This window comes from Oncorhynchus gorbuscha, linkage group LG09 (assembly GCF_021184085.1).
Source record: "Oncorhynchus gorbuscha isolate QuinsamMale2020 ecotype Even-year linkage group LG09, OgorEven_v1.0, whole genome shotgun sequence".
Taxonomy (NCBI): domain Eukaryota; kingdom Metazoa; phylum Chordata; class Actinopteri; order Salmoniformes; family Salmonidae; genus Oncorhynchus; species Oncorhynchus gorbuscha.
Genome location: NC_060181.1, coordinates 64,824,054 through 64,848,152, shown reverse-complemented (window position 1 = coordinate 64,848,152; position 24,099 = coordinate 64,824,054). Strand labels below are relative to the sequence as shown.

Here is a 24,099-nt window from a genome sequence, read left to right as displayed (position 1 = left end):
TGCTAGCAGCTAACTAGGACATCTCTCTGTCTCTAGTTAGCAAACTAGCAGCTAACTAGCCCACTACTTGTTAGTTACCATAACTGAAATGTTACTTAGCTAACGCTGATGTTCAATGATGAATCATAGTTCCTTCGCTTAGACAAGTGATAGCTGCCCAGCATGCCAACACTAGTCAGTTGGCATTGAACGGTCCTGTCAAGCAAGCTTGTTCGTTGTGACTAAGTTGCTTAGCTAGTTAGCTCGAGCAAGTTCACTCAGGTAAAGCAGGACGTGCATTGTTGAATTTCTCAATTTAATTTGCTCGGTTGCCATGTTAGTACGTTGCTTACTGGATCAAATTTATCTAGCTACTGTACCTTAACTAATAGTTCGCTTGTATCTATCCGGCATTGTCAACAACGTGGATCAAATGATTAGAAGTTGACACATCTCATTGACTTGATTTAATTAAGTAACTAATGGCTTTCTCCGTGGATAACAATGGCTGCGTTTATACAGGCAACCCAATTGTGATTGGTCAAAAGATAAATCAGTGGGGGAAAATGATCACATCAGATTTTAAAGCTTATCTGATTGGTCAAAGGACCAATTGGTGAAAAAAAAAAAGATCACAATTGGACTGATTGTAAACGCAACTGTGATCTGTGGACTAAAATACATAATTTTAGTTAGTTGATGAAACATCTTAAGTTAAAATATATTTGAATTCCTTAACCCATTTTCTCCAGCTCACAACTTACAATAAATACAGCAATTGTTTACATGCATAGATTTTATATGTTCCACTCTTTCACCAAATTCCACAGAAATGTAAGTATTTTCTTTTCTTCATTATGTATAGTCAGCCTGACTCTCTGTTTTCTCCATACAGACCATTTGCAACATGTTTACTTACTAATATATTCAAATCCATTTCTTTTGTTACAGATAATTTCTCCAACCACCTTATTCCTAGCTGCGAAAGTTGAAGAGCAACCTCGGAAACTTGAGCATGTTATTAAAGTTGCCCATGCTTGTCTAAACCCTCAAGAGACCCCGCTTGATACAAAGAGTAATGTAAGTATGGGTATTGTAGGTTTTATTTTCCCTTCCCACCTCCCTGCTTGTCCCATTTTGTCAATGGCTTGAACACTTTCTTTTGTGTGATTGTATTGAGGTTTGAGTGTAAAGGTTTATACAAAGTGTTAGTATACACTGAGTATTCAAAACAATAAGAATATCTGCTCTTTCCGTGAGACTGACTGACCAAGTGAATTCAGGTGAAAGCTATGGTCCCTTATTGATGTCAGGTGTTCCTAATGTTGGGTATACTCAGTGTATATTCTCCTTTGTCACCAGAGGGCGAGTCTAGATTGACAATATTTAGGCTTTGTCAGACTGATGTCTCAGTCCAGTCTCAGCAAGATCTTCGTGCTCATATTATTCCTATTATCGAGACTGAGTTTAAACCACTGACACTAAGAAAACAATACTGTTATAGTTTGGAATTGGGCTTTGAAATAGAGGTATGGATAGACACATTACAAATGTCATGTAATGATTGTCTATTGAACTTCAGGCATACCTCCAGCAAGCTCAAGAGCTGGTGATACTTGAAACCATAGTGCTGCAGACTTTAGGTAAGTGAAGTCTGACTGAGTGAGCATTTAGTGAGAGCTTGATCTTGTCTACAAAGTGTTTGAATATTATGTTTGACTTTTCTGTTGGTTCATTGCTGCCAGGCATTGGTGAATTTCCATTTTTCAGACTGTTTCAATTGTTTGTCATGGTAACATGTTGATCATTCCTCAATGCCATAATTCTATTGTACCCGCGCAGGTCAAAATGTTCTTCTGTTATGATGAATTTCAGATCTTGGCAAACAGCAGTCCCAAGCATGTTCCAATCTATGACTACGATATACTCTGTGGCCACCATCTGTGGCCATTTTGATTATACAACACCAATATACTCACTCTTATTTGGATGGAAAGAAATGAGAACTCCCTTTCATAGTCCACATGTTATCCTAACTGTGCTCTTGTGATAAAGAATAGAGGGGAGGAACCATAGAACATTACTTTAATACATTTAATCTACAAACTGTTACTGTTGAAACTCACCTGTCATGTATTTTGTTCCAGGATTTGAAATAACTATTGAACATCCACACACTGATGTGGTGAAATGTTCCCAGCTAGTGAGAGGTAGAGGCTTCTTTCTTTGCTCTTTCATGCCCTCTAGTCCACCCAAACCCTAACGTGGGTGGGAGGAAAGATAATGCTGACATAATGATTGTGCAACAAGTCATTGTTGACCTTAGAGTTCACAAAACATGATGTACAATTTGTGAACTTCTAATGATAACCCTTACCGGAGCTCACTGGTTGGCAAAGACTGACCCTCTTTTTCTTTCACTTGCAGCAAGCAAGGATCTGGCACAGACTTCCTATTTCATGGCTACCAACAGGTTGTTATCCTGACCCTCCTTTGTTGCACTGTGACTACTGCACACTATAGCTTCCTTTAATGCAGGGTACCCTTTCAGTGTCCAACGGCCCTCTATGCGCCGGTGGCTACTGGGACGCCAGCCCCCTCCTTGCCCCCCCCCGGGTTGGGGGCGTTTGGCGGTACCGGCCCCGGTTGCAGTGCGGTGTATTGTACAAGGGACCAGAGTTGGCACAGTGGGGTTGAATGCACAATGTGAAGTGTAGTGGTGCGCTAGAACCTCACGTTTGCTCGGTTACAAAAGTGCATATGTCTAAAAAGACACTTTGGTAGCCTGAATAGCAGCTAAAGATTACACAGATGTAAACATAACGTAGAAGTCATCCCGGTAAGTACCAATACCCTATTTTCTTTTTATTTGTATTTTTCAAATTTCACAAAATAGTTTTAAAGTATTTTCTTAAGTTTAAATTTTTTAAGTCAGTTAACCAAATACTTTTTCGTGGAATGATATCATATGCAGTGCATTCGGAATGTATGAAGACCCTTGACTTTTCCCACATTTTGTTACGTTATAGCCTTATTCTAAAGTGGATGAAAAAAAATGTCCTCATCAATCTACACAATACTCCATAATGATGAAAGCTATAAAAAAAATCTTTCTTTAGACATTTTTGCAAACGTGTATATATATTTTAAAATTAGTTTATCACATTTATGTAAGTAATCAGACTCTTTACTCAGGACTTTGTTGAAGCACCTTTGGCAGCGATTACAGCCTCGAGTCTTGGGTATGATGCTACAAGCTTGGCACACCTGTATTTGGGGAGTTTCTCCAATTGTTCTCCGCAGATCCTCCCAAGCTATGTCAGGTTGGATGGGGAGCATCGCTGCACATCTATTTTCATGTCTCCAGAGATGTTTGATCAGGTTCAAGTCTGGGCAATGGCTGGGCCACTCAAGGACATTCAGAGATTTTTCCCGAAGCCACTCCTGCACTGTCTTGGCTGTGTGCTTAGGGTTGTTGTCCTGTTGGAAGGTGAACCTTCGCCCCCAGTCTGAATTCCTGAGCGCTCTGACGCAGGTTTTCAACAAGAATCTCTCTCTACTCCATTAATCTTTCCCTCGATCCTGACTAGTCTCCCTGCCGCTGAAAAACACCCCCACATCATGATGCTGCCCCCACCATGCTTCACTGTAGGAATGGTGCCAGGTTCCTTCCAGATGTGACGCATGGCGTTCAGGCCAAACAGTTCAATCTTGATTTCATCAGACCAGAGAATCATGTTTCTCATGGTCTGAGAGTTGTCATGCCTTTTACCGAGGAGTGGCTTCCGTCTGGCCACTCTACCATAAAGGCCTGATTGGTGGGGTGCTGCAGAGATGGTTGTCCTTCTGGAAGGTTCTCCCATCACCACAGAGAAACTCTGTAGCTCTGTCAGAGTGACCATCGGGTTGTTTGTCACCTCCTTGACCAAGGCCCTTCTCCCCCAATTGCTCTGTTTGGCTGGGCGGCCAGCTCGGACGAGTCTTAGTGGTTCCAGACTAATTCCATTTTTTAAAGAATGATTGAGGCCACTTTGTTCTTGGGGACCTTCAATGATGCAGTAATTGTTTTGGAAACCCTTCCCCAGATCTGTGCCTCGGCACAATCCGATCTCTGAGCTCTTCGGACAATTCCTTCAACCTCATGGCTTGGTTTTTTTCTCAGACATGCACTGTCAGCTGTGGGACCTTTATATAGACAGGTGTGTGCCTTTATTATGTCCAATCAATTGAATTGACCGCAGGTGGTATCCAATCAAGTTGTAGAAACATCTCAAGGATGATCAATGGAAACAGGATGCACCTGAGCTCAATTTCACGTCTCATAGCAAAGGGTCTGAATACTTATGTAAATGAGGTATTTCTGTTTTAAATGAATGAATTTGCATTAATTTCTAAACCCGTTTTCACTTTGTCTTTGTGATATTGTGTGTAGATAGAGGGAAAACAACATGATTTCATCCATTTGAGGAAAAGTCTAACGTAACAATGTGGAAAGGGTCAAGTGGTCTTAATTCTTCCCGAATGAGCTGTTTTGTGTATAAAACAGAAATGGAAGTACCAATTTTACATTTCTGATGTTAACCCATTAAGGACCTGCTCAAATGACAAGTTTGTATTTGCTTTGAAGAGAAGAATTCATGTTTTCATGCACCATTTCATTGCATTGTAAAATGCTGATTTGGTGCCACATCCGCCCATTATCATACGTATTATTCTTGGTTTCTGGCTTTCCGCGTACAAACAACCTTTCACAGTTCATGGTCTGCAAATTCTCGTAGAACTAGGTCCTTAAAGGGTTACTTTTAACATGACATGTTGGGTTGGGATTTAAATATAGCCTTTTTGTTTCCAACTGTTGAATGCCCTCAAAACAAACTACAGTGTCTGGATGCAGATTTTGATAGTCACTTTTCTGTAAAGTGCTGTAATTCAGCAATTGTATGGATATATATATATTTTTTTTTATAGAAACAATTATCAAAGAGCCAAAGACAACGTTGTGTTCCAAAAGCGGCCTGTTCAGGCTGAGTTTGAGACGTTTGAACTGGAGAGTCTTACAGACAGTGAAGAAGGAGAATAAGAGGTTGCCGCTGTGCCTGAGACATCACTCTAATTTGAGGATAAATGGCTTCTTAATGCCTTAACTGAATCCAATGACCAGCCACAGCAAGTAGGAGCATAGAAATATAATTGACTTGAATGGGAATGTCTGTTTTAGAATCCAAACCATGGAAATACTCGTCGCCATGGTGAATTCTGGAACTTCTGATCTGTATGTTTTTCAGGATTGTATGCGCACTAGTCTCAGGCTGCGCGGTCATACAGGAGATGGATATAAAAGATGCATATTATGGATTTTTTTTATGTCTAGCGTCCAGACATTGTACTTGTTGTGACACAAGGTTACCATCCAGCTTTTACCACGGTATTTCAAATGGTAGGATATCTAGCTCTCTGTGCTAGAAAATATTGTAAGGTTCAGTATTGTAGCTCGATCTAGTTCTCTATTACTCTGGTTTTTTTAGAACTCAAACCAACTTGAACTAGAGTTGACCAGAAGAAGGCATTTCTATGCATGTCTCACCATAACCAGTTTACTTTGCCATAAAATGTTCACCTTGTGTGTTATTTATTGGTGGTTGATGTTTCAATAAAGGGTGAAATTCGGTCACTTTCCCCACACAAAAAAAAACATAAGTCATCTTTTTTAAATTAGAATTGAAGTTATTGCTATATCTACAGCTCCTTGTGGTAAACACTAGGATGGTAGCCACAATGTGAAACTGACTCATGATCTATTCTGCATGTCAGTTGTTGTTTTATTTTGGTAAGTGTGCAACTGTGTCAATCTGGGTGTAACATTTCTGTTATAGTATACTATGTATACTATGTATACTATGTTTTACCTCAGCCCTAAGCACCTGTTACTAACGTTGATTTCCCCCCCCCCCCTCTTTGTTTTTTCTTCCCTCTCGTCCATGTGACCCGTTGTGCTCCGGCCTCTCTTCACGCAGCCTCCACCTCACCACCTTCTGCCTGCAACACAAGCCCACAGTAATCGCCTGCGTCTGCATCCACCTGGCCTGTAAATGGTCCAACTGGGAGATCCCGGTCTCCACTGACGGGAAACACTGGTGGGAGTACGTGGACAACTCTGTCACACTGGAGCTTCTCGATGGTGAGGCTTTGATTTGATTTTGGTTTATGCTCCTAGTCGAAAAGCCACAGTTACAATGTGGTTTAGTTTAGAAGAGTAGTTTGTTTTCGTCAATGAGAAATGTTTGCGATATGTCATTGCTATGAATTGGGTGTTAAAATGAAGTGTGATCTTTCCTTGCCTTCAGAACTGACGCATGAGTTCCTTCAAATTCTGGAGAAGACACCGAGCAGGTTGAAGAGGATACGAAATTGGAGGGTGAGCTTCTGTTTTTCACCAGTGAATCATTAAGACCTCTTACTCACGTTAAACACTGTAGACCGTCTTGTCTGCTGATTTTAATTCAGTGTAGTTTTATTGCTGTACAGTTTTATATAATGCCCTTTGCAAAATCGCCTCCTCACGCCATCTTTTGCTCTTCTCCCACTCGCCAGACCACGCAAGCTGCCAAGAAGACCAAGGGGGATGGCTCTCAGGCAAACGACCCCTACCCAGGACCCTCCCTGATCCACGAACATTCCCTGGGAGATGCCATCCCTGGGGTCTCCAACTCAGCCTTCTCCAAAGCCGCTTCATCGTTCCCTGTCCCTCTGCCAGGGCACGCCAGTGGGCCCCTCTCCCTGGACTCTATCGCGTCCATGCAGGGCACCTCCTACACCTTCACAGCCCCCAGCGACTGGCCCCAGGATACGGGGGGTCGCTTGGAGGGAGGAAGCTATTCCCTCAAAACAGATGCACTTGGCCTCCAGCAGGGTCCTCCAATGAACCCAAACAGACCCGATAAGACAGGAGAGTTCAACCCTACTAAACATGAACACAAGGTCGGGTCAGGGGGGGGTGTGGGGAAGCAACAGCAGCCAATTTTCCCTCCACCGCCCCCGCCGGCTCAGAAAATGTCCCTGGACAAGTATAGAGAGAAGCACGCTGCTGAGCTGGCGGTGCAGCATAAACGCAGGGCAGAGCAGCAGAGTTTCGAGCCTGAGGGCAGGGACTCATATATACCCTCTGTCCAATCAGACCACAGGAAACACATGCAGCTCCACCCTAACCCTGGGAGCAGCAGCACCACTGCCTCCCCTCTTAAAATGAAGCTCGCCACGCCAGGCCAGGACAAGGTCCCCTCTGACAAACGGGACAAGGGGGGCTCACTCAAACTCCGCCTTCCAATTCCTTCTCAGGGGGGCGTGGCCAGCAAAGAGGAGCTGAAGATGAAAATCAAGGTGTCCTCGGAGCGCCACAGCTCTTCTGATGAGGGCGGGGCCAAGAGCAAACATTCCAGCCCGCTAGTGAGCAAGGAGAAGCACCGAGAACACTCAACCCACCGCCACCACCACAAGCAGCACGGCCACTCTCACCTTCATGCAGCACAGCACAGTGGCAACGGCCGAGGGGTTCCCGAGGGGCCAGCGGGGGCCGGGCCAGCCGTCCTCCGGAGACCCCTAGGGCTGGGGGGTGTTGAGGGGGTGGCGGGCATGGCCCCTAGCTCTGGTTCCAGCTCCTCCCGCAAGAGGGGGCACCCACACGTCGCAAGCCACAACCAGCACTCCTCCAAAACGAGCAAAAGCTCCAAGGGTGGCGCAGGTAGTTCCTCCTCTCATTGTTCCTCTGTTCAGCTGCAGTCACAGTGTGTGTCGTCTTAGTCACAGTGTGTGTCGTCTCAGTCACAGCTCTGGTTTTAACCCCTCCTCCTCCCCCTGTCACATACCAGGTGGGCTACGAACATCTCAACGCCCTAGTGAAACTGGACAAGAAGCCAGTGGAGAGCCGCAGTCTTGAGGGAGCCGGCCGGGCGTTTGCTGCCAACGGGCAGACTACAAACACTTCTGACATGCTCGATTCTCTCAAGTGCCCAAGGAATTAACTCATGAACCCTTTATAGCAAAGCATAGGAAGGTAAAGTAAAAAATATAAAGGAAAGTGTAGGACATCTCAACATTTGAGGCAAAAAGAGAGAAATGAATGCTTCCTGATCATCTGATATTTTGGCAGTGCTGGTATAGTCCTGCCCCTTTCAATGTGTAATTGCTGCTTTGTCCTCCATATTCTCAGGATGGGTCATGGAATGCGGACGTGTGTGAGTGTTAGGGGGTCATCCGAGTTTAAATCTCCATGTTCGGAGGGGGGAAAAGTATAAATACTGAAAAGGCACGAAAGGTGCAATTTCTAACAGTCTCTTTTAAATAATAATTTAAACAGCATTGCCACAGCTGTTATCCATTCTGGTGAGAACATGTCAAGTAGCCCTCTGTTGTGGCAGGAGGGGGCTTAGCTCAGACAGAAGTAAAGGCAGGCCAAACATGGCTGCCAATGGAAGTTGGATTTTTAGTTGTTTATTTCTCTTGAATTATTTTTCCCTTTTTTATGCTGAATACTGTATGTAGGATCTGCATGCAATCATCAAAGGGATAACTCAGAAAGCTGACCGCTGTTTACAGAAAGTAAAGATAAATGTACATACATTTTTGTATGTTTAAAAAGCTATACCATAAATACTCAGGTTTGGAGCTGCTTGTAACTATAACAAGATATATATATTGGGAAAAAATACTATTGTAACTTGATGTAGGAGTCCTATCATCTGTGATTCTGACTGCCGCATTCCTGTGTTGTGCTTAGAGCCTGTACTACACATGGCTGGCTGCCAGGAGATGGCACTTGAACTTCGACCTTTCCAACTCAGCCAATCCAGACCCTACAAACAGTAACAACCACCTGGCATGTTGTCAGAGGCCATGCAATTTGTACACTTTTTTTTTTTTTTGACTTCCAAGGTTACCTTAAGCTGGATGCCAAAGGCTTTGCCTCACACAAAAAACTAAAGACATACATGAGAAGAGGACAATAATAATAGTGCTATAACGTTTACATGCCTAACCTTTGCTGTGAAGAGCATTTACACAAAATTGTTACTTGGCTTGACGCTGTAGCCCATAGATACAAAGCTGTAGGTAAGTAATGTAGTATTGTTTATGTCTGGTGAAAGAAAACAACAGCATAAAAGTAGCCTGGGTGCCAGTCTCTCTTGCCAACTCTATATGTAATTGATATGGCTTGACAATGGAGTAGGCAAGAGCACCAACCGATCTGGGACCAGGCTAGCAATAAAGGCTGTCAGTGTTGATGCAGTACGGTGGCTTGTATGCTGTTCTCCAACGGGTCAGTTTCCTAATATATATGGAGTATATCATTCTCAATTCTGGACACACAATAGTAACTGTTCTTTGACTGGTTAGTCCTTTATTTCAGTGTGCAGAGAGTTTGTATTGAGGCCAAGATGGTATATTTCCCCAGTACTGATAGTGATTATACTCTTGGGCACAGACATTATTACAGTGGTTTGGTCTCAACAAGAAGGCAAATGCAAACCTTGACATCCATTTTTTTTGTTTTTTTGTTCTACAAATAAATCTTACGGTTACCACTACCTTAAAACATTACCTATGTTGTATGGTTGGTATTTACTGTATGCTATATGAAAAGTATGGATGCAATATGTTTGACAAATGCTAGTTGTATCAAAGGTGCCCCAAATATTCAAGGAATTATTTGTGTAATAGCCTATGGAAAGTATCTAAGTTTTAAGCAATACATTTGAAAGGGCATTTAAAAATACAATTTGGACATGTTATATAAATGATTGATAGGTGTTCCTGATTGGCACATCTGGCGTTATTTCCTAACAGCTTTGAGTGTAGGTCCTAAACTAAGATCACATTGTTAGGAATGAAAGGGTGGTCCAATAGTTGTTCTGCAGACGGGCGCTGTTTCTGGTCACTGCAAAGAGGACAGATTAATATGTTATTCAACTTGGATGCCCTTTTATTATCATGATTTACTGACTTGGTGAGTTGTCACATTTGTCTTTGACTTAGTAATTGGTAATCTAAGTTACTGAAATTTTAATCCACACTGTTTTACTTCGTAGAATTCTATATAAACCCAGAGTAGATCCCAATCCTCATATTCGGAGACCAGGTTCAAGGTTAAGGAAACATCCAGTCATTTAGTTGAACTATGCCTTTAAAAATATATGTAGGACAGAATTGTAAATCAACTCACTTGGTCAGACAGACTTGAACAAAATCCCTGGCGTCCTCTGAGAACCTGTCAGGCAGCGAGGGCATTAGGCCTCGCCTCGCCCCAATGTAGAACAGCGCTGCCATCTTGTCCATGTGTGACAGCGGCGGCTTCCCCGTGGCCATTTCAAACACTGTGCACCCCACGCTCCAGATGTCCGACTTCCTGCCGTGACCCGTCTCGTTGATTACCTCTGGCGCCATCCAATAGGGCGTGCCATGCACCGATTTCAGGAGGTCACTATGACTGTATGTGTGAGTGAGGCATCTCAAACGGCGGGCGCAGCCGAAGTCTATCAACTTGACTACTCCTGTAGGCATCAACATCACATTGTTCCCCTTCAGGTCCCTGTGGATGACCCTGTTGAGGTGCAGGTAGGACACCCCCTCCAGGATCTGGCGAGTGTACAGGGCCAGGACGCGCTCCGGAAGGGGACCAAAGCGGTGGAGCACGCTGGCGATGGAGCCTCCGGGGACATACTCCATGAAGATGCTGACCATGTGGTCCCGCAGAGAGGTGCCCAGAAATCCCACAATGTTGTCGTGATGGAGGTTCTTTAAGAGGTCTACTTCCTCCTGTAGACGGTTGTACTCCTTGTCTGCGGTTACGAGGTCTGAGGCGTCCAGGGCCACCTGTTTTACGGCTATCAGCTGGCCTTGGTTGGTCAGTCCACAGAACACCTAAAAACAGCGTAAATATGAAGTTTTAAAATTCCTATTACAGACATGCTCAGGAGCTAATTTGAGACCCTAGAGATAAGCTTGACTGTTTCATTTGAATATCTATATAATGAAGGTAGCCTTGTTTTGATATGGGATTATACAACTATAGCAAGGTTTGGGTGTTGGCATGATTGGTTCTCTTTACTGTGATGTGACTTTTCCTTTTCTACGAGGCAATTGAGAAGCAAACATATATTCACAGTTCCATAAGCTCCTCTGCCCAGCACTTCTCCTTTCCTCCAGGTGATGGCATCATCCACTACCAACCCAGACCCACTGAGCACTTCTCCAGGTGATGTAAAATCCTAATGGACAACCGCACAGGGTGGGAAGTTACACACACACAACCACACGTATGTGTGTGTATATATGATTAGCTGTAATTGGTGTAGGTACTCCTCTAGTGCCAACTTACCCCCAGTAATGACTTCTCACATCTCAGCTCAGAATTGTTTCTGAATTCCCTCTGGTCTGAGTCACAGTTGTTTTCTGGACATACACCATCTCTCTCATCCAGTGACATCAGCTCTTCTGCCAGACAACGGAGCAGGTCATCGGTCAGTGGTCCCTCCCCCACATCATCCTGAAACTTCTGGAACACAGGGGACACTGTCCTGCTGTCACAGCTACCTGAGGTCCAGGTGTTGATCTTAGGCTGCACAGGGCAATCGGATAGGGTGGATGAATGGTCTAAATGATTTGCCTTGTTTTTCTCATTTTCTGACATGTTGTTCGCCATGGGTCCCCTATTGTGCAGCACATGGAGGTGATCATCAACTGGGTCAGAATGAGATGTGAGTTTAGTCTTTGTCTGACTGGGGGAGGTTTCGTCTCTCGGCCAGTGGTGAGAGATTAGTGGGTTTGGCGTATGGCTGGACATAGACAGCACTTCTTCGATCACTGACAGTGACAACATGTGGTCCCCCCTGAACCTCTGGTGTGCTGGGAGAGACGGTCTCTTCTCCATCTTTACCGAGGACCAGCTCAGTCTTAGTCTGGATGTGGATTTGCCAGTCAAGCCCAGAAATAACCACCACGTCGTCTTTGTCATGCGTGCTGGCGATAGGTGTCAGATGTGACTTTCCCCTGGATATAGGCCTAATAGCCCTGTTCTTCCTCTGCTTGGCCTTGTCCACAGGGCTTCGCCTCACTCTTCTGCTCTCCAGTGGTTTAGGGCATTTGTGTTTGGTCCTGTGGGTTTGGGTCTTCCTAGACGGGGCAGACGGGACCTGCCTCGTCCTCTCACATGAACTGGAAACTCTTATGTTGTCAAACACCGGGCCGGCAAACATCTCATAGATGACTGGTCCCTCATCTCCGGTGTTGATTTCCTGGAAGATATCACTATACGTGATGTAGTCCACGGCTGACTTGGCCCTCAGGGTCCCCAGTTGTGACCCAGTCTTGGCTTGTCTGGCACTTTTCGGTTCCCTCTGCTGAATATGTTTCTGACAAGGTACTTTTATTTTAAGTGCCTTTTTGTCGTTGTTCAGCTTTTTGCAGCTTGGATGTACGGGCTCTGTAACCCTCGTTCTGACAGAGGTTGAGTCTGTGCTATTCTGACCAGTCTTTGTAGAGATTATCCCATTGACGATGAGATCAGGAGGTTTTCTGACTTTGCCTTTGACTTGTGAAGGAATGGGTGAAGTCCTCAGGTTGCTTTTGGACTTGCTGTTCCCCCGAATGTGATCTTTGTGTGCCAAGACGTTGAAAGACTGATTGGTTTGGATGCTAGTGCTGCCTCTACTCTCTTTGTTCTTGGCAGGCTTGATAGGTTTGATCTTTTTCTCTGTAGGAGGGTTTAATTCAGGTAGTGTGACATTCACAGTGGAAGGAAGACATTGATACTTGGTGTCATCCACAACACTAGTCTTTGCATTGTCATCAACTTGAATCTCTTTGTTTCCATTTCTTTTAGATGCAAAGGGACATGTGGTAGTTGGCTCAGTACTTGTAGTCTCTTTTGAGAGACCCCCCTGAGCACATCACCTTCGTCCATTCCACTGCCACAACCTCACCCTCACAGTCCCTCTCAAAGCATGAAGTGCTGTTAACCCCGATTTGACGAATTTCAAAGATGTTAAGTTGGTGACTCAACTCAATTATTGCTTTGTACCCTCTCCCTCCAGGGTCAGATTTGATAGATACTCCTTCCTTGTTATCCCTAGGAAAGGCACCCTGATGTCTTGTCGACTCCCTATTCTTATGGTCTGCATTATCCTGACTGTAATCTCCAACATTAAACTTTCCAGATGAGTCTAGATCCAATTGCAACCTTCCCTCAAAAGTCTCTCCAGCGTGTTGTTTTGCTGTAGTCTCTCTTAGGTCTCTTAAGTCTCTCTTATTGTCATCCACCTCTACCTCCAAGTCAATGGAGGATTGGCTACTGAAGCTGCTCTCCTCGCTGCCCCCTCTGGTGCCTGGGGACCCTCTGGGGCTCACCCTGGTCCTGGCCAGCCTCTCCCTCCTCAGCCTGGAGGTTATGGAGGACATGGAGGTCAGGGGCATCAGGGGCACAAGGTTGATGGGCTTTAGGGGAGAAGGGTGCTTCAGGCCGGGCAGCACTCCACCGTTTCTATGCCTCCCCTCCAGAGGGGCTAACAGCTTGGGGGTCCTGATGGGGCCTGGAAGCAGGGCAGGGAAGGAGCCCTGGACAGAGATGATTGGAAAAGGCAACGGTGAATAAATAGCAGATTACAGGTGGTTTTTACAAACTAAGGAAGCTGTATGAAAATGTGATGTACGAATAAAACACGATTTATTTGCGTTGACCTACCTTTCGACCACTGCTTTTTTTCTCCGTTTCACCACATCCAAGCCCTGCAAGACAAGAACATGCCAAGCTTTACAAACACAAAATTACGCAACTTTTTCCTCAACAAAGAGTACTTCTCTAAACACATTCATGAGCATGACCTTTACCTAAACAAATGAATCAACAACATGCTGACCTTTATACTGTCCTCTAAGCCTTTAGCAGATAGTAATTATTATATTACTAACTGTTCTGGATGTGAACTCGGGCATGGACTAGAGAGTCCAGGAGAGGCTCCAATAGACCGGGGGCAGATTGGCTCAGCTGGGCTGGGTGAGGGGCCACCGGGCTGGGGGCCACAGCCTCACATCTGAGCCTGGGGGAAACAGGCAGGCAGGATGAGCTTCCTGTGGTCTTCAATAGCCCCGGTGTAGGATCCAGTTTGTCTAAGTGTCTGGCTCTGAACCACAGACTGGGTAGAGATGAACCTTGACTGGAGAGAGAACAAAGTAGATTTGAGAATAAATGCTTTGCACCTTACAATGCTCTTTCACAGGTAATCTTGGTAAAATAATTTTGTTCATTAAAATCATCTATAATTCACAAAACCTGGAGCTGAGACGTAGGGTAATCTTATATAATTTCCTAATAATGAACACAGTGCAATTGAAAGGGATGGACATTCTCTGTTCTGTGTGGATGCAGGACAGAGGACGCTGGCCAGGGGCTGATGCTGTAAAGTGAGAACTTTTCAAAGGGGTTTATTCTCCCAGGATCCCTTTGGACCTCTTTCAGCAGTAAGAGCCCTACAGACAATGATCTGTTTCAGAAAGCAAAGTAGACTCTCCCTCAGTTTCTCCCTCCCTCCCTCTGTTTCTCTCGGTCTCCCTCTGTTCTCTGTTTGGGAAGATTGGCATGCCCTTGACATGATGACTGCTGGCCTGACTGTGTAACTGGACACTTCTTATTCTGTATTTATGTAAGTGAGGGAGGTGTGGAGGTGAAGTACACACAAGGAGGAGGGACTAGCGTACGGTGGATTTGTTTGTGTGTGAGAGTGCTTGTTAATAGCAAGGATGTGTGCATAAGTGTTTGTGTGTGTCTGTATGAACAGGTGTTGGTGTTTGGGTGTGTTCCTGACTCAATTTGCCCTGTGGTTACTGTATTGTTGTATTAATTTATAGCCGTTCTAATTAACATGGAGCGTGTGTGCGTGCCCACCTGCTACCCTTCCCCAGATCTTGGTAGGCTTGCCTCATGTCCATCAGGGTATCCATGGCGCTCTGGAAGGAGAGGGAGAGCCCCTTATCTACAGGACCCAACACAGCCTGAGGTCAGTAGGGGTTGATGTACCTTTCACACATAGCAGGGACATTACTGCTACTGTGTGTCAACAGCAAAAGTCCCAAGTCAACAGTGAATGGTTCCTCTGTTACACGTAGGATAGCATTCGATATCACAACAGTCCACTGACAAATCCGATTTTTTTTTCTCCATTTAACCTTTATTTAACTAGGCAAGTCAGTTCAGAACAAATTCTTATTTACAATGACGGCCAAACGGGGACGACGCTGGGCCAATTGTGCTCCGCCCTATGGGACTCCCAATCACAGCCGGATGTGATACAGCCTGGATTCGAACCAGGGACTGTAGTGACGCCTCTTGCACTGAGATGCAGTGCATTAGACCGCTGCGCCACTCGGGAGTCCAAATGCTCCACCATGACACTGTTTATGTTCAGTAGAATTTCACCAAGATCCAACTGAACCAATAATAGAATTTATTATCACTGCATAATACCAAACATTTGACACTATTTACATGTTGTTTCTACACACAACTATTTCTATACACAGCCTATGTGCAGAGAACTACAAATGACATTTAGCATTTACAGTACTTTCCAAACAAAGTGGTTGGAAAACAACATAAGAAACAATAGACGTTACCTGTTTCAGAGCCAGTTAGTCCAATCTACCCTCCTCTCAACCTACTCAGATTATATGACAGAATGAGATTGAGAGGGGCTGTACACCTCTCGTCCGCTCGCTCTCGTTTTCGCTCTCTGAGCAACTCTGTTCTGTTGTGTGTGTCTGACAGGAGTCAGGAAGGTTTCCAGCTGGGAGTCTGTATTGTGTCTCCTTGAGGGGAGTGATTTAGCACACTGACCCAATCAGCTTGGGCCATGGCAGGGCTGGCCTTTGTGGCTGTCTCTTTGTGGGATAGGCCCAGTGTGTGAAGAGAGGGGAAGGGTGTGTTTGGGAGGAGGGGGTGGTCTTGTGTAGAGCCAACAGGGCACACAGACCAGGGACACAAGGAGTCACTGTCCAAGACCCTACCTACTGTAGGTGACAGTGCACAATAAGGAAATACAGCTTACCTTGATTGATTGCTTTATGATGGTTGGATAAAGGAACGCACTCTGGAGACTCCAGCAAATCCTACAATGGGAAAATAAGAATGGTCATAAGTAGCCTTAAACCCTTTTGCATTTGGCATGAATCCACAAAAATATCTATGATATCACTGTCCTAAGTGCAGTTAGGAGGACGATGGTGACTGTTGTTGTAGCTCGTGGTTATGTTCAACTGACATTTATTTCAGAGCCTATAACGAATTAGATTGTTAAACAGTCAACTCCACCCCATTTAATTTCCCTGGGGGGGCCCTAAAATATTATATAGCTTCAGGTTAGTGCCCAGTCTGCTATGTTTGTGTGCCCCTGGGATAGCCTCTTTCAACCATCTGCCCTTCTGCTATTCAATAAGTGGGCTGGGTCATTAGACACCAGACAGTAGCCAGCTGCGCTCCCTGCCCTTGTCTCACCTGTTAAGGCCACTTCAAAGCAAAGTCAGGATATAGCTCAGAGTCGTCTAGTCAGAACACAGACTCCCCACCAGCCAATTACACTGATGTAACTCAGGTCTCTGGTGAATTGGGCCCCATTGCTTTAGGGGAAGAGCCACTATGGATTAAGCCTTTTAATTGATTAATGATATTTGGGCAAGTAATAAATAATGCATTTGAGACAGAAGCTGTGTTGTAGTACATTTATTTTGATGCAATACAACTAACTTGTCTTGTAATATGTTTGATGATCTTAAAATGTGTTAACACATAGTGAACAAAATCGCATGATGAAGTAGGTCTCCACAAAATTACAAACTTGTACACTTCTTACATAACTGTACAACCGGAGGATCACTTACCTCTGTGCTGGCAGCAGTCTGAATGAGGACATTTTGGGTCAGATAGGGAGAGGGGCTGGGGGAGTTTACTCTCAGCTCGTCAGGGTGGAAGCACTGCAGGTCCAGGGGCGTGGGCGCTGTTTGTTGACCAGGGAAGAATGAGACGGAGGTGTGGAGTTAGTGGAGTCAGTGAGCACAAGAGGAAACAAGGCCCTCTCACACACTCAGCCCCTCAGGAATTCACCAGGATTTCCCATATGAGTGCTGGCTTTGACCCCTCCTCCAAGCTCAGGAAAACATTTGATTACACAAGTACACACTGCACGGATCGACTAAATCAATACTACTCACCACAGGAGGTTTGTGGCACCTTAATTGGGCAGAAGGGGCTCATGATAATGGCTGGAGCAGAATACGTGGGATGGTATCAGAGATATGGTTTCCATGTGTTTAATGGCATTCCATTTGTGCTGTTTCTGCCATTATTATGAGCAGTTCTCCCCTCAGTCAAATCTGTATTGCATTTCTGTCAGGATTGATTTGAAAGCTTTGTTGTACATGACCTGAGTGCTGTGATGTCATAAGAACGAAATGCCACAAACAAGCAGATTTGGTGTGGTACTAGTATGTGTATAACCAACAGATCACATGGTTTGTACTTGGATAGAGAAGTATTTCCCTGGAATATCCTCAAAAGTAAACAGAATATATCAAACCATACCAAACATCTGAGTTGTGTTATGTTGGATTTGTCTGAACATCATGGTTGAAAGTCATGTCATGTAATTACACAGCAATAACTGTAGTAACAACATTGTCTGACCATCTTGGTTGAAAGTCATGTTATACCTGGCTGTCTGAGGGACTCAACCATCATGTGGATGAGTTCGTCTTTCATGGGGCTCTCTATCTGTGCAGCATAGTGAAGAGCAGAACAGCCGTTGTCATCACACACCCCCAGGTCACTGTTTGAAAGAGGGAGAATAATTAACATAATTTATAGAGCGGAAGGCGGCGTATAGACCAATGAAAAGGCAGGGGCAATGTGAAAAGGTATTTGTGAGTGCTGTTATGGAACAAGGATGTTGTTAGCTTGGGAGATGGAATATATTATTATGTTGTAAGTAATACAATTGTATTGCAGTAATAATACGGTCATTTTGCAATAAGGTTCTGTAATAATGTAATGTTTTAGGCTGTTGTAATAACAAAACCAAAGTGATATTGTCATTGCTGCAGGTTTCCTTACGCTGAGAGAGCCAGCAGTTCCCTGACCACCTCCACAGGTCTGTATTCCCATGGCAATCGGACGTCCAGCTCCTCAAACAAGTCGACGTCCCTCACAGCCAGCATTAGAGGGGTCAGCCCGTCGCGGTTCTGAGTGTTCACGTCCACTAGGTCTGTCTGGGCCTGCAACACAGACATAGAGAAATAGGCTCAGCATTGGTGCCTGAGAGTTACACATTACGAACAAAGAAAGGTCAAATGAGAAATGTCCTGGAGATGATTACATATGGAATGCTCATAGCTGCTTTGGCTGCATCCATACAATGCTGTCCTTTGTGCTAATCTAAACTCTAGCCTACCCTGTTGTTAGACAAGCACCTGATGCTGTGGGTCACATTTCCAGTTACACAATGTAAAGGGCGTTGGGAGTGATATCAGTGGTGGTGGCAGTGACTGTGTGCGCGATTGGTGTGTGCTTGTGCGCGTGTGTGTGGTCTATGGTGGGACGTTGTAAAGGAGTTTTGGGGGAGGTGGACTTACCAGAAGGTGCTGCAGGGAGTGGAGGTCTCCCTGCCAAGCAGCCTGGAGGAGCTGGGTCTGGTGGGGCAGAGCCCTGAACATGGCTGATAACAGCACCCCCTGGAGGACTGGAAGACTCACATGCAGTGGTGTCTGGTTGCTATGGTTGCACAGAGTCACATCGGCTCCTCTTTTCAGAAGGAAGTGTACAACCTGACAACAAAATTTACATTAAAATACCCCCCCCCCCCTCCTCCTATGTTTTATTGGTAGGGTAGGGCTAATGACATGCTTTGGTCCCCTATTTCAAAATGGCAAAGGTCAAGTAAATGACATCCAGCATAATAGTATGGGGTTTATTGCATGTTTTCTCAGTGTACATAGTACAATGCATGTTTTGCTTTGGCAACAGTGAAATCTGTGAAATCATACAGAGTCAAAACAAAAGCCAGAAAGACCCAACTCCTGGGACACATGCAAACAATTGTTTCCCTGTGGCCTTAGACACACTACTAACAAAGTAATGTGGTTGTTTTGATAGTGTATCTCCAGAGAATGATCATGGGTCTTCACCCCCCCTCCCTCAATGTCACATGACACCATGTTATTGGGAAGAAAAATAAATAGTCTAGAATTTTTCATCGGTCAACACCTGTGTTTAAATGGATTGTTCACATCCTCACAGTATGTGAAACTGTTTTTGATTTAAATATTCCTTCATTCACACAGTGATGCTTTTGTTGAATATAGATTACAATGTGCAAAACTAATAGACATCCAACCACATAAACATAACAAAGTCTGTATAAAGCATACCAGCCATGCTGTGTTTCCATTCAAATATATAGGCTTATTCACTAACAATAAGAATACTAATCACATCAGTTCAGTCAAAGGGTCACTGAAGCAGACTAACATACCAGACAGACCTCCCCCTAAACCAAATTCCTCTCCCCCAACGATGCTTACCTCAGTCAAGCCCCTCTGGCAGGCAGTGATAAGAGGAGTACAGCCCCCCTCCATGCGGGGAACATCCACCTCCTCCCAGGGACAATCTCCCAGCTCCTCCAGCCCCAGGCCTACCACCTCCAGCTCTCCCCTCAGCACCTCAATACCAGCCCCCAGAACCCTTCTCTCACTACTCTCCATCATCCACAAGGGTCCTGTTGACAAGTTGGTGAAAATAGAAGCCAGATGGATGAATGTAAGAGATAACAGTGAAGGTTGTTTTGTTTCTCTGTAGCTTGCTGCCTTTCAGCTTAGTTTGTTTGCTGTGGACACTTGGTTCATGGTTACTCTCCTCTTTCAAGATCGGGTCCCTCCACGTATGGTGTGGGGCTTCAGCATGTTTGTGTTGAATGTTGATGCAAGCCTCTCGGGCTCTCCATCCCTGTTCCTTCAGAGCTACTGTTCAGTAGGTTTTCACGCCAACCCTAATCTAGCGCACCTGCTTATAATAATTACTATAATATCATAAGCTCCAGTAGGAGAGGTGGAGTGGAGGACATTTCCTCTCGTTACTGTATCATGTGTATCAGAGAATGACTGCCTCTCACATGGTATCCTATATCCCCTATACCAGCGGTATTGAAGGCTTACCCTACAAGGTCTAGAGCCTACTGGTTTTCTGTTCTACCTCATAATTAATTGCACACACCTAGACTCCCCTCTAAATTAGAGGGGAACAATGGAGAAAAAGCAGTGGAACTGGCTTTGATGTCCAGAGTTGTGTTTGAGGGCCCTATACAGTGTAATACTTTTGATGCAGGGCCCCTGGTCAAAAGTAATGCACTACGGTGCCTACCCATAATACCCCATAGTGTTGAATTATGTTGTTAGACATGTTTACAAAAAAATGAAAAGCTGAAATGTCTATCTGCCTCACAAAGAAGGGTGCCTATTGATAGATGGGTAAAAATGAAAAGCAATAATTGAATATCCATCTGAGCTTGGTGAAGTTATTAATTACACTTTGGATGGTGTATCAATACACCCAGTCACTACATAAATGCAGGCGTCCGTCCTAACAGTTGCCAGAGAGGAAGGAAACTTCTCAGGGATTTCACCATGAGGCCAATGGTGACTTTAAAACAGTTACAGAGTTTAATGGCTGTGATTGGAGAAAACTGAGGATGGATCAACATTTTTGTTACTCCACAATACTAACCTAAATGACAGAGTAAAAATTAACAAGTCTGTACAGAATACAAATATTCCAAAACATGCATTGTTTGCAATACACCGCTGAAGTAAAAATGCAAAAAATGTGGTAAAGAAATTAACTTTATGTCCTGAATACAAAGTTTTATGTTTGGGTCAAATCCAAAACAACACATTACTGAGTACCACTCTACATATGTTCAAGTGGTGGCTGTATCATGTTATGGGTATGCTTGTAATCATTAAGGACTGGGGAGTTTTTCACAATAAAAATGTTTACGGAATAGAGCTAAGCACAGGCAAAATCCCAGAGAAAAACCTGGATATCTGCTTTCCACCAGACACTGGGAGATGAATTAATCTTTCAAAAGGACAATAACTTAAAACACAAGGCCAAATCTACACTGGAGTTGCTTACAAAGAGGACAGTGCATGTTCCTGAGTGGCTGAGTTACAGTTTTGACTTAAATCTGCATGAAAATCTTAGGCAAGACCTGAAAATGGTCTTTCAATGATCAACAACCAATTTGACAGAGATGAAAGAATTTTGAAAAGAATAATGAGCAAATATTGCCCAATCCAGATGTGCAACGCTCTTGCCTTGTTCACACTACAGGCCTTAATGCTCAAATCAGTTCTGTTTTTCAAATCCGTTTTGGAATAATTACTGTCCAAACAGCAAGTTTACAAGCAACCAAATTGTATTTGTGTGTGTTCAGACAATAGTAATTTGGTGACATGGCTCAAATTTGACTTGTGTCACTTCAACCAGCTAATGTGAATAAGGCTTTAGAAACTTTCCCAGAAAGACTGACAGCTGTAATTGTTGGCAAAGGTGATTCTTACATGGGTGTGTAAATACTTATGTAAATGAGATATTTCTGTATTTCATTTCCAATAAATGTTCTAACATTTCTAAAAGCATGTTTTAACATTCATTGTTTGGTATAGTGGGTTGATGGTTGAGAAAAACCATTGGAATTCAGGCTATAACACAACAAAATGTGGAATAAGTCAAGGGGTATGAATACTTTCTGAAGGCACTATATATATAGTACCCTCAACAGTACATATTTTGTTGTATCCCCAGACAAGCACGCCTGATTCAACTTGTCAACTAATCATCAAGCCATCAATGAGTTGAATTGGGTGAGTTTGTCCGGGGCAACAACAAAAATGTGTACTGTTGAGAATACTGGAGGACTGGAGTTGAGAAACACAAATGTAGGGGATAGGGTGCCATTAGGGACACAAACACCGACTCATGATGTGACTTAGACAATGACAACGAGTTAATGAGAGCTAATACAAACCACAGGCCTGACTGGCATCATAATAACAACAACTATTCATCCCTGGAACATTAACCAGCATCCTAGTGGATTCATGACTGACAACTAGTCATGTAAACCATTTTGGGAGTTCTTTACAGATTAGCATTCTAGAACCAATTAATATAATAGTACTAAAAGTGTCAGTCAGAATGGACATAGTTAAAGCAAGAAGTCTTGAAAAAGAAAAGCAGTAGTTGAGTGAAATGAACAACTTTACTCACCTTCAGTATTCTTGGTCTCATACTTTGAAATGTCTTACTCAATCCTTTGCCCAATTTTCATGCTTCACATTTACTCCAATGTTCTTTGACAAACAAATATAGTGTTCTGCATTTAGCAGCTGTTTTATAAGAAAACCTCCTCCTAGTTTAGCTTCTTCAGTGTGTTTGCTCTCCTTCCCTGTGCAGTGTGCATGCCTCCCCTCCTAAGTAGCACGAATGTTTACATTCTGTTACCAAGGAGATAGTCAGCCAGGCAGGCCAACAGTAGATTAATTGCCAGTCTGAATGGGCCTCTCAAACAAATAAAGGCAACACTGAGTGCATGCCTACAATTAGAAGTGAGATCTGTCAAATATTCCTTTTTCCTGTATGAATTAGCAGTTGTGGAAAAGTACCCATTTGTCATACTTGAGTAAAAGTAAAGATATCTTAAAATAAAATGACTCAAGTAAAAGTGGAAGTCACCTAGTAAAATAATACTTGAGTAAAAATATTTGGCTTTAAATGTACTTTCGTATCAAAAGTAAATGTAATCGCTAAAATATACTTAAGTATCAAAAGTGAAAGTATAAATCATTTGAAATTCCTTATTCTGGTTATAGCAAACCAGATGGCACTATTATATTGATTTTTTTAAATTAACAGATAGCCAGGGGTACACTTCAACACTCAGACGTCATTTACAAATGAAGTGTTTGTGTTTAGTGAGTGCCAAATCAGAAGCAGTAGGGATGACCGGGATTTTCTCTTGATAAGTGTGTGAATTAGACAATTTTCCTGTCCTGCTAAGAATTCAAAATGTAACTCGTACTTTTGGGTGCCAGGAAAAATGTAAGGAGTAAAAAGTACCTTATTTTGTTTCGGAACATAGTGGAGTAAAAGTAAAAGTTGTCAAATATAAATAGTAAAGTAGATACCCCCCAAAAAACTACTTAAGTAGTACTTTAAAGTATTTTTTACTTAAGTACAGTGCCTTGCGAAAGTATTCGGCCCCTTTGAACTTTGCGACCTTTTGCCACATTTCAGGCTTCAAACATAAAGATATAAAACTGTATTTTTTTGTGAAGAATCAACAACAAGTGGGACACAATCATGAAGTGGAACGACATTTATTGGATATTTCAAACTTTTGTAACAAATCAAAAACTGAAAAATTGGGCGTGCAAAATTATTCAGCCCCCTTAAGTTAATACTTTGTAGCGCCACCTTTTGCTGCGATTACAGCTGTATGTCGCTTGGGGTATGTCTCTATCAGTTTTGCACATCGAGAGACTGAAATTTTTTCCCATTCCTTCTTGCAAAACAGCTCGAGCTCAGTGAGGTTGGATGGAGAGCATTTGTGAACAGCAGTTTTCAGTTCTTTCCACAGATTCTCGATTGGATTCACATAACAGCGAAGGCACTGTACTTTACACCACTGAATTAGTAATCATAAATTACACCAAAAATATGTCGATTCAGTCACAACAAGCTGTTCTGACACTCATCTCTGTAGTTAATCAGTATTACGCTCATATTTCACGTGACATGTATGGGGTATAGCTTTGTCTTCAAAATAAAGCCTGTTATGCAGACCACCCCATGTACATGCTTTGGTCCATATGCCTGTCAGCATTTAAGTACCCTTTAATCTATTACTTTACGTTCCCCTTAAACTAGTGGTTAGAGTGTTGGACTTGTAACCGAAAGGTTGCAAGTTCAAATCCCTGAGCTGACAAGGTACAAATCTGTCGTTCTGCCCCTAAACAGGCAGTTAACCC

The 24,099-nt window shown here is 43.5% G+C and overlaps 2 protein-coding genes across 3 annotated transcripts in view; one reads left to right on the top strand and one right to left on the bottom strand.

The window, feature by feature from the left end:
- The window catches only part of LOC124043949 (cyclin-T2-like), a 10,002-nt gene extending 429 nt beyond the window's left edge, over positions 1–9,573 (top strand). The window contains exons 2-10 of one of the 2 annotated variants that reach the window (XM_046363119.1): positions 732–813; positions 931–1,059; positions 1,562–1,622; positions 2,127–2,189; positions 2,407–2,452; positions 5,994–6,157; positions 6,324–6,394; positions 6,571–7,717; positions 7,845–9,573. In XM_046363119.1, coding sequence (XP_046219075.1) covers positions 732–813; positions 931–1,059; positions 1,562–1,622; positions 2,127–2,189; positions 2,407–2,452; positions 5,994–6,157; positions 6,324–6,394; positions 6,571–7,717; positions 7,845–7,912 — 1,831 coding nt within the window. In that variant the 3' untranslated portion in view covers positions 7,913–9,573. Of the gene's footprint in view, positions 1–731; positions 814–930; positions 1,060–1,561; positions 1,623–2,126; positions 2,190–2,406; positions 2,819–5,993; positions 6,158–6,323; positions 6,395–6,570; positions 7,718–7,844 lie in introns of those variants that run through there. The other variant, XR_006840412.1, reaches the window with a different exon arrangement.
- LOC124044420 (mitogen-activated protein kinase kinase kinase 19-like) lies at positions 9,566–22,526 on the bottom strand. Its single transcript, XM_046364060.1, is given in 16 exon segments — positions 9,566–9,910; positions 10,196–10,893; positions 11,136–11,240; positions 11,351–11,941; positions 11,943–12,919; positions 12,954–13,584; positions 13,712–13,755; positions 13,939–14,183; positions 14,912–14,999; positions 16,071–16,131; positions 16,900–17,015; positions 17,728–17,843; positions 18,128–18,288; positions 18,646–18,837; positions 19,594–19,787; positions 22,340–22,526. Coding segments are annotated over 15 exon segments (4,284 nt in total). The 5' UTR covers positions 19,777–19,787; positions 22,340–22,526; the 3' UTR covers positions 9,566–9,834.
- Positions 22,527–24,099: the final 1,573 nt, after the last annotated feature.